A 17,040-nucleotide genomic window follows, 5' to 3' on the forward strand; every position below is an offset into this window, starting at 1 on the left:
CAAAACACTTTAGGTGAAATTCTAGGATAATTACATCAACAAAGTCTTTGCAATTCTCTTTCAATTCCTAATCAAACACAGCCAGTATTCCAACTTTTGTGAGCTAGTTGTCCAAGAACGTTGAAATTTAATCTTTCTTTCATCTCATTTTGTTCCATTTTCCTCATGTTTGTTGTTCATTTTCTGTATTTTTATTATATTTTTATTACAGTTATTTTGACTATGCAATAAAACCTTGCAACATTAATCACTATATCAGTCACTGTTTCATCTTTTAATGTTACTTATTTTCTTATTTATGTAGTTTCCTGAAAAATTCAAAACAATAGTGATTGCAACTGGTGTAAGCTACGGCTATGAAGAAGAAGTTTTACATTTCCTTTTCAAGATGGCATGGCATAACAAACCAGAACTGCCAGTTTTTGGGAGTGGTCGTAACCACATACCACTTATTCATGTGAAGGATATTGCCATGTATGTATTGATATTGTTCTTCCCATCATTCATCACATTCTCCAGATATTATCAGGGAGAAATACTTTTAGGAGTATAGAACATGTCTTTGGAGTATATTAACAATGAGGATCTACAGTAAAGATCTGTATTCTTCATTACCACCTTTAGTGAACACCCACATCCATAGTTGAGTGTTCTAACACACACCTGTCTGGTGATACTCAATTCATAGTCAGCTAGTTCAAATCCCATTGTTTTAAGAAAGTTTTATCACCAGTATTTGCCTGACAAAGGGAGATGAGATAGCGGCATGAAGTTTATGAGACACTGCATCCATGCCCTTGATTAAATTCTGGATATCTCCACACAGAAATCTCCAGTACTCATGAAGTGAGCACTGGAGAATTCTGTGTGGAGATATTGGAACAATAGATTTCACCATCTCATTTATATTGGCATATTACATAACAAACACATCTTTCAAGGAAACTTTACTTTCGGGCACTAGCCATTCTCAAGTGCAATGATAGTATCATATGTGGCTATGCACATGCCCATTACAGTCATGTAGAGTTAACAAATAAACACAAGACACAACTCTCATAGAACTCACTGAAAGGGGCCTTTGTGCATGGTGTAAGTAAAATCATTTCTAATTAAGCAGTAAAACAAACACTCAAGATCTTCCAGCCATCAGTGCCAATGCCACACAATTTTTCTTTTTTCTTAATAATTAAATGTAATCTCCCTCTGTCTCTCCATTTAAAATAGTGGAGCTACAATCCTATATTTTTAAAAGATTTGCACTTCCCAAATGTAATCTTTCTCTCATGCACACAAATAGCCAGATGACGAGCATAAAACATGAAATGTATCACATTAATTTTTAAAAGAAATTAATAACAAATTGTGAATTGCAGTAATTTATATTAATTAATCATTGCTTGTATATGCCCCTACTTTTGTGTTGTGAAAATGAGATATGTTTCAGGATTTTTCAGTTTCCTTCCTGTAGACTGGACATTTTTGTGTTGGACAAAATTTAACAATAAAAAAATGAATTAGTTCTACAATGGGTGTATATATCATGGAAAAGGCACTGCAGTGCCCTCAGTGTAATGAAAATCAAATTATATTTTGTGAGTCATTCACTGAAGATGTTTCCTTATTTACTTTCCATAGATGGACAAAGGTACCTTATAGACTGAGACCACTTCAATTTGTTTTGGACTTATAGGATTTGCAGATCACTGCCAAGGTATCGATTTCCTAAACCAGTATCATGCAATTGTCACAAAAAAGAAAGAAATAAAAAAAACTGTCTTTGAAAATTATAAGATTTGTTTAGTATAAAATAATTAAAATATTTCAATGAAATCATTGACTGCTGAGTCAGTAGTGTATTTGGAAAGTACTTGGTTCATTTCAAAGTAGTACTTTTACTTAAATACTGTACTTATTATCAAATTGGAATGATAATTAACGAATATTAAATTTCTTAAATAAAAATAACATCTCTGTATTTTTAACTATAACTGGTATGAAAAAGTGAGTGCTCACAATAAATTAAAACTTGGTACAAAAAAATGTGAAACATCAAATGGAAAATAGAATACTTTTGATATTTTGAGAGATTGAAGAGTATTAATGACTTATCATTTAAAAATGATGTATTTCATATTCCTGCATCAAATTTTGATGTTTTCATCCTAGTATAATTAAAAGCAAAAGACAATATTTTTATTGAAAAATTATTATTGTGAATGCAGCAACTGAATGCTACTCTTAATTTGGCCCAATCACTCATGGCAACAGAAAAATGTTTCCCTGCTACAGTTGCTTAATGGCAGTTCTTGCTATGATAAGCAAACACATGATGTGACAGGGCACACTATAACAAAGATGTGGCAGCCTTCAGTTTCTATGTAAATATTTTCCCAATAGTATTGCTCTCTGGAAGTGCTTTTTGTATGTACTATACCCTAATTGCATTAATGTAGCATCAAAATTACAATCAATTTAAACACCACAGAAATAACCACATGTGTCTTGCCTGACGCTGGATGTATGAGAAAGACACATTTATATATTGTAAGTGTATGCCTCGTGTTCCAGTGAGATCTGATTTCTGACTGAGAAAGTAATATATAATCAGGTGACTACATTTGAATAAGCTGTTTGACCTTAGACAAAAAAGGATCTTTAGGCACAAGTTTGGCAATTAAATCTGAGTTTACTGGGAAAGTATCCATATGCCTTGTGTACTGCGACTACTGGTACCTATCACGCAGAAGACAGGAGGGGGGGGGGGGAGGGGGCAAAGAGAGAGAGAGAGAGAGAGAGAGAGAGAGAGAGAGAGAGAGAGAGAGAGAGAGAGAGAGAGAGAGAGAGAGAATCAGCTGATGGGTCAAACTTTTTATTTTTTGTCTAGTTATTGTTAAATGTGAAAGCAGATCTGCATTTGCATGTTGTGCTGTGGACCTGAAGATAATCTCATAGTTGTAATTTGTCAGACATAATTACAAACATGGAGCTATATGTATAGGAACAGTATAGTTTAGTCCAATGATAGCCACTTAATGTTTGTGGTCTGTGAGGAGGAAAAATTACGGCTGCAGGTCTAATCATGAAAATTCATGACTGTGAATATAATTTGAGTCCCTGCTTCTCGATATGCCTGTATTTTCCTTGTACCACCCTAACAGTCATGAAGTGAAAGCAATTAGTTACTGAAAATCATGATATCAAGTGAGAGAATGGTTTCTATGCTATAATCTGAATCATCTGCAGCAGTTGCGAGCATTTTACTGGTATCAATGTCATAAAGACATTTGGCATCAAGGAAACATTGTTTTAATTTGTTAAATGCACATTGGAGTTCATTTTTCTAGGTCCATCTGGAGCCTTTACATAAAACTTGTGCAATAGTTCACTGACAGAAGCTGCATGAAGGAGGAATGTGTGATAATAATTTATTTGGCCCAGTATTGAATGTAATTGCTTGATGTACTTTTCAACAGGAAGATTTCAAGAGTATGTGTGTTGCATATTCAGCTCAATGTCACTTGCAGGGAGTATGTGTTGTTAGTATTACACTTCACATTGAAAAAAAGATGAACAAATTTTTGTTGCATTTTAAATTTACTGCTTGTAGATTTTTGAATAGAGATTCAAAATTCCTGTGGGGTTGTACTTGAGACAGGTAGTTCTTAGAATTCAGAGGCTTCTGAATTAACTGTTCTAAAAACTACTGACTAAATTCTTGTAATGTTAGAGACCAATTACAATATTTGTCACCATTAATCTCGGTGTCTTCATCGAAAGAAATTTGCAAATATGCTTCGTTAAGGTCCAGCTTGGCAAACTACACTCCACCATTTAATTTTGACATCAATTCTTCTGGCTTGAAGCAATAATCAATTTAGAACTACCCATCTCTTTGAAATTCCTGCAGATGTCATGATGTGAGCAATGCGGTTTCTGTACCATTACAGTTGGCGTTGCTCGTTATGGTTTCGAAACCTGCTTCTGTTCAAGTTGATCAACTTCCTGTTTTACTTTATCTTGTAATGCAAAAGGAATGTTTCATGCTTTGCAGAATTTTGACCCTTCATTCAGCTTCAGCAAAATGTGTGCCTAGCAATCTTTGATACAGTCTGTTGCTTCAGAAAGATTATCACGATATTTTTGAAACATATGACTGAACTTTCCATTCAGAATGTCAGTTTGAATTTGATTTGTTCTTTCATGAATGGTAAATCCCAAATGATTGAATAGATGAAAGCCTAGTAAATTATTTGCTTTATTTGCATTGACAACAACAAATGCAGCCCATTTTGTAAATTGTTTATGCAAGGTGCCTTCTTTTCGGTAAATATCATTTTGAAATATGAAGAAAATGATAACACTTTCCATAGCTATTTTATTTTTACCTGAAAGCCGGTACTTCAATCTACTTTTCTACATACTTGCCACCAATATTAAGGCATCTATTGTATCGTACAATCCAGTTTGAATACCATTGTTGTTGAAATCTTCTACCTGACTAGACAACCATTGCAACATGTTTGTTCAACATCTTCTTCATCATTGTGACTCTAACCAAACAGATGCTTCATCAAATGCTGGAAAATGTAGTACACACTGGAGGGGAGTTTGGGGGTGTACAGAGGTGGTCAAGTATTAGCTATCGAATTCATATGATCAACTCGGAGTTCAATTGGCTATGCATAAATAAGCATTGTCATGAAGAAATACTATCCATTTACTCAGCATGCCATGCCTTTTGTTTTGGATTGCACAGTGCACTTCCTTTAAGGTCTCACAAAAGGTTGTAGAATTTATGGTGTCAACACAAGGCAAAAAAATCTACAAGAAACACCCTCTTCCTCTCCCAATAAGCAATGCACATGATTTTCCGGGCTGACATTGTGTGCTTGAACTTAACTTTCTTGGGCAGTCTTGCATGCTGATGTTCCATGGATAGTTGCTTTGATTCAGGTGTAATGTAAGCCACCCACATTCCCATGCTTGTGAACCTTTTATTAAAAACTCATCACCTCCCTCACTGTATCACTCCAGAAAAATTGGAGACCTGAATAAATGTTCACTTTTGTGCATCTCAGTCAACACTTTTGGTACCCAGCATGAGCATAATTTTCGATAATTTAAACATTTTGTAACAATTGCATAAAGCACACTTCTTGATGCTTGAGGAAAGTCATCACATGATGTCTCTTTTCTGTTTTACTTTTTCACCAGTTTCCTGCACCAGATCATCAGTAATGACTGAAGGTCACCCAATTTGTTCCTCATCATGCTCGTTTGTATGAGTATCTGTGTAAGCTCTCACCCATTTCTATACCATCCCATTGTTCATAATATTTTCTCCATATATTTCAGTGATCTGACAGTGAATTTAAGCTGCTTTCATGTCATTGGCACTAAGAAAACAAATCACAGCATATATTTGACAGTCAATAAGATCCCTAGTCAGAGGAGGCATTTCAAATACTCACAGACAAACATAAACACACCAAAAGACTCTGCAGTAGTGTCTTGTCACTTGCCAACAGAGTGTGATATGCAGTGTGCATGTGCCAAGTGCCAACTGTTGTGCTGCAGCAATGGAATTACAAAATGGTACTTTTAAAAACATGCCTAGTACATCAAATCTGTTGAAAATTGTCCTTTCACTGAAATCTCCTGATTGCTGTAACTGAACAACAAACTTTGAAAATCTGTTAACTTTGGCATTCCTAACTTTCAGATGTCTGTATGTTAATCATTGAAATTGATGGCACTGTCTCTGTTTGAAAATTGATTGGCACTTTGGTAACTTGAAGAGTTACAGTCAGTGACTTGTTATCATGAGAAAAAATGGCATTCATATGACATTTCATCTGTGAAACTTTTTGAATTTGGGCAAGTTCATTGTGAATAGTATGTGACTTCTTATTTTTAATTATTGCCATATGCTGGAGTATCTGCTGTTTCTGTTAGTTGTACTTTGTTTTGCACACCTCAACCGTATGTCCAGTCTTTTTGCAGTAATTACAATGTGAATTGCCATAGAAACAATCATATTGTGGTTTATGCCACAGAGTGAAAAAGATCATAAATTATATTTCCTTAACATTTTTTCTGATTGTTTCAGTCTTGTCGTGTCCACACATCCTGTCATTTTGGGGCTCCGCCCTGCTGTTTGCTATGCTGTACTGGCTGTTGACATGTAATGAATATTTCACCATCTTCACAGTTTATTGCTTCTGCAGTGCATGGATTTGTTGTATGCCCAAATCAATGGCAAAGAATCCAGTAAAGATGGGTTTATTAAACTAAGCAGGTTCTTTACTTTACTGTACATTTCCTACATCAAGCTGGTTTATTATTTATATAAATATATATTTATATAAATAATCTGCTTTGGTTGATGACAGGAAATATTAATTTGAAAGCTTCTGCTTTAGTAGCTGTTAAACATGAAATACTTCAAGCTCATGGAACCTAATCTTGGGATACACTCACTACTTACGTAATGAAATACGAAAGACCAATTCCAATGATTAAACAGGTAATTAGTCAAATAAAAGCTCCTCACTTGAGACAGCTTGGCTTCACAAAATAAAGACTTAACATTGCATTATAGCTTCTTGTTAATGAGTTGTCTGATTGTAGGACACTTCTAGTCCTGTAGTAACATAGTGAGCAGTTTCTTGACCCCCTTGTAAATGCTACATCATTTCTACAGTTGGAATAAATTAAATAATTAGCTCCATTCAACAGCTCATAATTGATATATGTTTCTGTTTCCTTTGTGTTGCTAAAACCCAAGAGCCATAAGATAAGTTGCAATGTTCATTTCATCTGCTCATGAGTTGGTTGCTAAATACTGGCAGAAATGTAGCCAACACTTTCCACAACATCTGTGTTCAGTTGTGATATATCTGAAGACTCCAAAGTAACATTTTAAACACAGTTTTATCTGAAGCTGAGTCCATATGTGTTCATGAGCTGTTGCACTGCACAACATTACAAAGATGATCTCAAACTACAACTCACAGAGAAAGACTCCTCAATAAGGTGGGATAGTCAAAGGCAGGTTGTAGTTGTAGATGTGAGAGATGCCCGGATAGCTAATTGAGTTACAATGTTGCTCACAAAAAGAAATAGCATGAATTCAAGTTCCTGTCTGCAAACATTTTAGTGTGTTTGAACATTTCACATAGTTACATCTGTTGCATGCAGATACTCTTCATCTATCTGCTGTCTTCCATCATTTGCCTTTGAATAAAAAGTTGCACATTTCATTCCTGGTGCATTGACTTGTTTTTTTGTAAAATAATGTGGATTATCTTCACTCCACTGCACATGATTATGCCAGTTTACTGTCCCCTGTTGTCATATTAAATTATACTCCAACCAAACTATTTATCCCATGAAGCCTTCACTCTGTTGTAGAACACCATTTAGGATCAATGACCAAGCAGTTTCCAGAATCCTGCATAATGTTTATAGATCTAATGCTACCACACTTTGCTCTACTAAAAATGTAGAAATTAGGAGTAATTAGGCTTACCATAACATATGGGGCCCAAACAGGACACATGCCATATTTGTGTCAGAGCAGTCCAGGACATACTTTTGAAATTAGTTAAAACACTTTACTTAAACATTGACTTTATTTACTCAGTTGTATTTTTTGCTAGACGGGTTTTTTTTCAGTAATGATGTTCATATCGAGCAGTGTGGTATGAAAATATATCCTCTGTAGCAGCTCACTGCCAATCAATGTTATTCCCACCTTTGACTTATGTTATCTCTTATGTTTTGCAAAGTGACAGAATTAATAGTACTCCTATGTTTGGCTAAGTTCATGTCATCTTCATATCACTCTTTTTTTTTATGCGGAACAGAAAATTCTCCAGTAGGTATGTAGTGTGCAATAATCACGTTAATTGTTTCTGTCATTACACAATTTCAAAATTTGCATTCCCATTGCCTGTTAACATTAAACACACATATTCTCTTGCCCATTGCTAAATGATGATACAGAAAAAGAATAAAAATAAAATGATATAAGACATGTAGATGAGTTACTTCAGCCATGAAAACACCATGAATACATTGCCCCTGTTATGTTGCCAAAGTTGTGGCAATGAGCACATGCTCTGTGATTCTCTGAGACAAGTATGGTCATAAGAGAATGTTTGACAATGTGATGTTGAATACATGAGTCTAAGATTTTAAAATAAATTGGTGCCAGTCATAACATTCTCAAATCCCTGACAGCACTAAATTCCTAGGACTGTCTGGGCTAATACCAATTATATTGTGCTTTGAGGAAAGAATGGAGAAAGAAAAAACAGGGCAGGTATGAAACAGCTGGGAAGCACTTTGTGTGTTAACACATATTTTATGTAAACTAGCTTGAAGGAAACCTTCTAGTGCGTGAAAAGATCCAAGTAACACTGACTGAAAAAGAGATCAGTATCTCACTTCTTAGTAGTATATTGCCAGTGGCTATATTAATTATATTTCCATTTCTAGGGGACCACTAAATGTATTTTTTTAATTAATTCAAATATTTGGTAATCTGTGAACATATTCTACATGAAGTACCCCGACTTCCATTGAAAAATAATCTCATACTATTATAAGACTCTATGTAGTTGCTTCATGTAAGTTTCATTCCTCATAAGTACTTGCATTTTTAATCACATTTATTCATTTATTTAACATAAACTGTTAAATAAAAAAGTCATCCACTCAATAACTTTGCATAAATGAGTGACTTATGTATTTATTCTTGCAGATTGATTTATTTATTGTTAGAGGATTTTCCAAAAAAACGGAAGTATATTTTGGCTGTGGAACAAATATCATCACCCCTGAGGAAAATTGTCAAGGTAAACAATGAAACCTATCAGTCATAATTAGTTCAAAATTTCTTGACTAACAAAATTTTTCTTGGTCGTTCTAGGCAGTAAGTAAAGGACTGACAACTGGTGAATATAAGAAGGTGCCTAAAGAAGAAGCTTTCCTTATTCCTTCACTGACAGTAAGTGCCACCAATAATCACTTGATTTTGAATATGCTCATGCCAAACATTCAGTTGTTACTGTAGTATTCTTATTTTCTACAAACTATAAGGAGCAAAACTAGAAGGAATTTATTTGGTTTTTGTCAAGATACATTGATTCAGGTAAATGTACCATTAGCATATGGAGTGACTCAGTTGTTTAGAAGGTATAATTACAGTAATGCCAATAAATAAGCGTGTAACAGTTATTTGTGTACATACATAGTATTTCCTCACCAGAACTCTAGAATTGGAATGGTGTTCAAATCTTATTCATAGCGGCTAGAAATATTTTATTTTATTTTAAAAATAATTTTTTGCAGAAGAATTTGTCTGCTAGGAGTCAGTATGGCTTCAGCCTTAGCTGCCAATAGAAGAAATTTTCTTGTTGCAAGTCCTTTCAGATTTGTCCCTATTCATGCAAAATATGAAGTTGAAGAAGGATATTTTTTGAGTTGGCTAACCTGGTATCATTTGACTTCATGGAATTCTAAATTGTCTTGTGTCTTTCTTTCTGTATGCTTGTGTTTATACATATGGTTTTTGGTGAAAACATCTTATTGTTATTATGAGAAAGTAACGTTTTCCTCATATAGTAGAATTATAATTACAAAATGCTAGGAAAAATAATAGCATATTGAAACATTGTGTTAAATGGAGAGAACTGTGTAAAAACACTGAAAAATGATTTTATCATCTGTTTTTTCACCAGTGCCTCCCAATCTCAACAGCACTACTGCTACATCCAAGGAAACTTGTTCTCAAAAGAAACTGAATACTGTAAGATATAACTATAATACTATAAATATGGCTAGTGAAGAATTTGAAATCAATGATATTTCTATTTTATCTGGTGTTTTGAAGAACCAGGTATTGTGCAAACAATGTAAGAATGAAGACATGAAATTATTAAACAAACATATAAAATAGCTCCAGATCTACAGTTAATTTGTAAATATTGGCCCTAATTTCTGAGTGACCAGGGACCCACAGCAGGTTCAGTCTGTTGCTTTCCCCTGTTCTCCCAAGGCCTTCTTGGAATTTGGAGTAATAGTTTTTTGTTATTTAAGTGTGATTAACTGTTTGACAAAATGAGTGGCAAAAGGGAAGGAGACAGTAAGAGTGAGTTGAATAATTGTGTGTTTGAAGATAGGGAAGAAGAACTAAAATTTGAAAATGAACATAAAGTATTTGTTAAAAGTGAACCTGATTATGATACTGGAGTAATATTATAGGAACCTGCAACCCAAGTATGGACGAAGTGTCAAGGGCTTCACCTGCTGACTACTGTGATGACAAGGTAGGTGAATATGATGTAAGAATTATGAGTAAAGAATTATGAGTAGACTGAGGTAAAATTCGAGAAATGCCAAGAAAGATATGTGGAACAAGAAATTGTGAGGTTATAAGGGAATACAGTAATAGTATAACTAATTTGTCGGATGTGGTAATGTTTACTGTGGAAGAACAGTTGGGGTGTAGCAAGCACAAGTCAATATATTTATGGAGTCACCTCTTTGATAAAGAGAGGAGGCAGCATATAACAGTTCTACATCGAATTACTTAGTTACATAATTGCCTATGTCACAGTACATAACTTGGTACATATGTTAATAATGTAAGGTGTGCTTGTCTTGTTAATCATTGGATTTCCTGGGTATCTGATCGCTGAAATAGGAGTACTCCATAGACATAAGAGATCTCCAAAATAGTTCAAAACTCAAATGTAAAGCTTAGTAGCAGGGATAATATTTTGGACATTAAAGAACATGTTTTATATAAAAATTAAGTGGTAAGGATGTTTGAGAACGTCTGCATTAGAAGTTATTGTCTTTTATTGTGAAGGTACTGTTCAGTTTTTGATCTATATAGAGGAAAATGAGTATTTCATATGCAACTCCTTTTAGGCAAAGACTAGATTGAACAAAAGAAGTGGTGAAACTGCCAAAAAGTGGAGTGGCTCCATATCACCCCTCCTTTGATCACACGAATTCTTCTTCTTAGCTTCAGTCCTGCTGATGCAGGATTCTCAGCACGTCACAGAGATATGAACAGTCGGGAATCGTTGGCATGATTGAATGAATAAACTTTGCTATCTCAATAAGTGTTAATAACATTTTCTAATGCACAAGTAGAATACAAACTTCTGAACACTACCAATGTGGCGGAACTTGTCACACGTCCACCCGCTACCACTTACAGAAACAGATAGATGAATCTAAAAAACCGAATAGCATCCCTCTATCTCTCTTGTTGTTTATACCAATGTTATTTATAGTACAAAATTATTATTAAGGATGAGGGGAAAAGAAAAGAAAGAAAAAAATAATATGTTTTTTCACAATTGTCCCACACTGTGTACTGACGTCATACAGAGATGCGTAGTGTCTGAGCTTATTTCTCTTTTTATGGGTTGATAACCCTCCTAACAAAGTGTTTGCTGTAAGCACATAGTACCATTATTGTCAGTCAGTATCTGCCCAGTGCTTAGCTTGCAAAGCTTGCATGGACAGCTATACATCTGTTACCGTTCCTGCTCAGCTTCACATGTTTAACACGAAGTCAGATTGCCTGTGTCGTGCGCCCACATAGTCTTTACTGCACAAAATTGTGAACTCGTGTTCAACGGTGTGATCCTTTGTGAAATCATTGATGCAGTGACAACTAGTTTCCATATAAGCGGCCTGAGGAAAGTATTTCATTTCATCACTCACACTTATTCAGTGGGAATACTAGCCATACATCTGACATACGGCAACAAGGTAAGTTTCTTGCCGCTTCTACGATGTTGTTGAGCACAGAAAATTCATGTTTTTACGACGTTGTCAGCCCAGAAAATTCGTGTTTTTGCAGCATTGTCAAGCACAGAGAAATTATGTTTTATGATGTTTTCGAGCACAGAAAATTCATGTTAGATGAAGTATTGTTGTTTTTTAGTTCATCACATGCACACCCACATATCCCACATGCACACCCACATATCCCACATGCACGCTTAACATTTTGGAGGCAGGTTTTGTATGTTTTTGCACTTTGTTTTTAAGCATGTATCATACCATTGCATTACACAAAAATTTCTGAAGTGTCCTTTCCACATACTATACACATGCCAAAAAAATAAAATTACCACTACGAGAAGAAACTTATCCTACTCATTTGCTGATCTGTCATTATTGTTACCTATATACATTATAGTCTCATTGTCATTTCGTTTTAGTACATTCTGTTAAATTATAATTTCATTACATCGTTCAATTCCAGTTATATGAGTGCAGTTTTTACTCTTATTTGCTTTTACGTTGTTTACATAACATTCGTATAATAATAGATTCTTTCTTTTCTTTTATGGCATAAATTGACATACATTTCATTTCAATTTACTGTGACTTCTTGTCAGAGCATATTTATCAAGTTCAAATAGTTAAAAAAAAAGCAAACAATTGTTGCTACAACAGATTTTACATGCTGCTTATATGACTAAGTGTGGCCTCACCTCTCTAGTATTCTCCGGGAAGGATCTACACACTACAGGGTTGAGGAAATTTCACGGAAAGGCATTTATGTGGTCAGTTACATCTCTTACTAGACTTAATTGTGATCCCCAGAACAAAATAGTTTGTTGTTTATATACATAATGCAGAGTTGATGATACTAATTGTAGCAAATACTTACTCAGTGTTTAAAGTGCACCTCAATATTTACTTGTTATGTTCGTTGTGTAAAGGATAACCATTTCATGTGCTGAGGTATATAGAGTTGCATCATCATTACTATATGTTATGTACAATGAGTGTAAAACAGTGTTTATATAAGTAGCAAACATGTACCAAAAAAAAAAAAAAATTCAGTGTAAATCAGGTGTTTGTCACTTTATGAGTAGTCGATGCCCACAGTAATTAGGTTTCAACCCCTTGATTATTTGGTGGTGGTGGTGTTCAGCATCATGATATGCGACATACTGCAACTGTATTCTTCTACAGACATTTTCACACTATCACATTCATACATATCATAAATTTACAAGTATATTTACTTGTGGCATAGTCCTTTCTTATTTTTATATGTTACCTAACACTTGACAAGCATTTATCTTACTTTACTTTAGGATGTGTTGATGCATTGTTCCCTAGAAGAAAAAACTTTCTACTAACTAAAAAGTAAATCTTCATAGATAAATATACAGTGGCTCAATGGTCACTAATACATCGTTTGTATATTTGAGCATGTATTCATTTACTTCACTGTGCAGTCATGTTATCACAAACTCATTTAATGTCATGTGCATCTCTACTTACCTTAAATCTGAAAGATAAAGTGTATTATCAGCATGGTACGATCTCTTATTCAGTTTGTCACTCATATTGTACTCTCTTGTTTAACTGCAGCAGGGATTTTCTGGCCCCCTTCATTATAATCAGTGCATGTACTTTCAATACTTACATTTTTTAATTTATCGGTATAATGTACATAGTAATGTGACTTCAGTATATACCTCATAGTTCAAGATCCCGTTCCATATATATAATCCCTTAGCTTATCTTCGTTTGTGTGTATTGTGTAGATAGTCGTAGTTGTGGTATAGACTCTCCTTCATTTTCTATGTCCCAGTTTGTGCAATAGGCTTTAAAAATGTTAGTGCAGGCTGTAGCTCATAAGGTTTGTTTGTTTTGGGTGCTCCAACACTTTCATCTGTCTCTGGTGTACACACGGTTGTATTTTGTTGACTAACTTTCTCCCCAATGTGCAAGCACTGCATTGGTATGTTACCACTAACATTGCAGCGAGTTGTATATTGCAGTGTGCACTTGCATGTGTTTTACAACTTTGTTCATTCATTTGCAACTGGACTACATGCAAGGCAAAGCATTGTGTTTAAAGTATCGTCACCTCTAGACAAATAAAAGTAAAATTCTTCATTGCTACATCCACTTACCTTGTCATTTATACATTTGACATATATATATATAAAAAAAAAAACTAAACAAAAGTTTTCCTTACCAACTAAAACATAAATTCTGGAAAGTGATTTTCCAGCATCCTAAATTTAATATTACTATACCTATGTACAACTTAGAGGTGTACAAATGGCTGCATAACCTCTTCTTCAGTATATAAAAGTTCTCAAGTTTGTGTGTGGGTAAAGGCCCTTGTCTTTACCCGTGTTCACATGTGCAAATCTATATGCTCCCTGGTAGGAGATTTTCTAATTATGTATGGTCCAGTGTACAATAATTGCCACTTATGGTTCAGTTTCCCAGTTTTTGTGGATTTGGGTTGAGTTCTAAGTAACACCTTTTGTCCTATGTGAAACTGTTGTGCATTTCAGCTTTCTGCCGTAAATTCCTTTCCTATATTTAGTGCAGGTTTCAAGGTTTATTACTGCTTGTCATATTTTATCATCCAGTGATAATTCCGGTATCGGTATCTTGGGGAAAGGTTTTTCCCAGTCATCTACCTGTTCGCAGTTGGTTGTAAATCCATTTGATGTATGGGGATGAATATTAACAACTTGTAAGAAAGGAGTCACATCCCTGAAGTATATAGGTCCTCATAAACCTCTTGAATTCCTTAAACACCTTTTCCATGGAGGACACTTTGGGATGAAATTTGGATACTGAAACATGTTTGATTCGGTTAGAATTTACAAACTCTTACCATTTAGAGCCCACAAAATATGAGGCATTATCTGTTAACATGACTTCTGGATTTCCTACTCTTGCAAAATAATTGTCTTTAATTCATCTTATTATTGAACTGGCTGTAACTTTCTGTATAGCATACAGTTTTACATATTTATTGAAAATATCATGCAGGCCTACTATGTATTTTACTCACCCTTCACCTCTAGGATAGGATCAAGCCAAATCTAATGGTACCTTTTCTACAGGGTTCTTAGCCACAATGGGGGTAGTTTATCCGTTTGGAGATGTTAGAATGTTTTGTTTCCTGGCAGACAATACACTTTCTTACCACCTGTAGTACTCTTCGTCTAAGGTTGGGGAAAAACAATATTTAGCTATTTTATCAGTGTATTTTGTAGTGCCATAATGGCCCCTAGTATTGTGTGTGTATAAGTTAAAATCATCCACATATCTCTCTGGCAAACACATGCACCATTTCTCTTGTCCCGGAGGTTTCCTACGGAACAAAACACCTTTGTGAATTGTGAATAACCTTTTAAATTTTTCATCGGCGTTGTGTGTTAGTTTTGCTCTTGCCTCACTCCGGCATGTGCCTTCCTGCTGTAATTGCTCCATATGTTTGCACTTGTGGACATAGTATTGTCAGAGTGTTTTGTCCTCCATCAACATAGCACTTATTTCACCTTCCTGCTCTTAAAGATCACTGAATTCCTCTAAGACTTGTGGTAGTTGAGAAAGAGCATAAGCTATTATGTTCTGGTTTTCTTTTATATATACTGTTTCAAAATTGAATTCTTGAAGATACATACACCACCTGCTATCCATTGGCGCAACAATTTACAAGTTAACAAAAACGATCTGGCAGTATACCTTCCGAAGAGATTAGTTGTCCAAAACATTTTACTTGTTCTTGTCCAAAATTAGATTTCTTGAGTTTTGCTGTTACTCCATACGCAGAAAAATGGCTCAATACTTGTTCAATTAATCTTAAATGTTCTACCCAAGTGGGTGTAATGACTGAAAGGTCATCCACATATATTGTTACCTTACTAAGAAGCTTAGGCCCTAGCACTCTATCAAATGCAGAGATAAATACACGTGCACTTATGCTCAAGCCAAATGGTAATATTTGAAATTCGATACTTGTGCTCCCACATACAAAAGCAGTATATTTCCGACTTTCTTCATGTAGTTTTATTTGCCAATATCAAGACTTGAGGTCAATTATAGCAAGAAATTTAGCATTGTGGAATTTCATAAGCTGTTCCTCTAAATTATCTGGATGTGTTTGGACTGGTACAATCATCTTATTAATGTTACGTGAGTCAAGGACAAAGCACACCATGCCATCTGTCTTACATACAGCCAAGATAAGACTAAAATAAGGGGATAATTATGGTTGTATTATGTTCTGCTCAAGCATCCTGTTAATCTCTTTTTATACTGCTTCCCTCTTTGTCCTTGGTATAGGGTATGAGATAGAACAAAACGTTTCGTGAGATTACACTTCCATTTTGTACATGAAATCCTTAATAATATCTGGTCTTTTTTCAAATACATGTACATAAGCAAGTATCAGTTCCCTAAGTTCCACATGCTGTTCGTTAGACAAGCACTTTTATTCACTTACCTTTGATTTTACTGTGTCAATATTTATTTCTTCTGCTGATGACTGTTTGTTATTGTATGTGTTGACAAGCATAACTATGGGATTTACCAATTGAACTTCAAGGTCATGAGTATCATCAGTTTTACAACTACTAGTACTTCCCCTGATCATGTCTATTACAAATAAATGGTTATTTACAGTGAAATGACATTGGTCCTTTCCTGTATCAACTTGTACTTGGTATGTCCTAAATGTATCCATAACAATTAAACAATTGACTTTTAATTTCTCTATCAAAAAATTGCATTGTACAGAAAACTGTCCTAATTGTATGGGAATTAAGTCTTGTATCTTGACTCCTTTCGGTTTCTGACCAGTGGCATTTGGTACCTTGCAATTTTGCACTGGCAGTGTGCGTATACTTCCATGTTTCTTCAATTCTTGAAAGAATCCCTGTGACATCAAATTAGTCATAGCCGCTCTGTCAAGCATAATGGGTACATCAAGGCCAAATATTTTGGCTTTAATAGTAGCATATACCGTGCCCTCTGTCAGGTTTTTCTGCGTACCCTTATTACCTTGATACAGATCATCTTTCACATCACTACCTTGATTGTATCTGACGAAGCAAGTGTTCGTCAATCTCGTGCCCCCAGTCACTTCCAAGCTAACAGAATGGGGGTCTGCCATGACCAGTTCAAGTTTTCCGGCGTTGAGGTGGCATCAACCTCTGGGTTAGGCGTATCTTCCAC

The 17,040-nt window shown here is 35.0% G+C and overlaps 1 protein-coding gene across 1 annotated transcript in view; it reads left to right on the top strand.

The window, feature by feature from the left end:
* The first annotated feature begins 317 nt into the window (after nt 1-317).
* LOC126315621 (adenylate kinase 7-like) overlaps nt 318-17,040 on the top strand; it is a 191,303-nt gene continuing 174,580 nt past the window's right edge. Inside the window, exons 1-3 of the mRNA XM_049993842.1 lie at nt 318-474; nt 8,771-8,864; nt 8,939-9,016. Of these exons, the coding sequence (XP_049849799.1) occupies nt 389-474; nt 8,771-8,864; nt 8,939-9,016 (258 nt within the window). The 5' untranslated portion in view covers nt 318-388. The remainder of the gene's footprint in view (nt 475-8,770; nt 8,865-8,938; nt 9,017-17,040) is intronic.

The sequence above is a fragment of the Schistocerca gregaria genome, chromosome 1 (assembly GCF_023897955.1).
Source record: "Schistocerca gregaria isolate iqSchGreg1 chromosome 1, iqSchGreg1.2, whole genome shotgun sequence".
Classification (NCBI taxonomy): domain Eukaryota; kingdom Metazoa; phylum Arthropoda; class Insecta; order Orthoptera; family Acrididae; genus Schistocerca; species Schistocerca gregaria.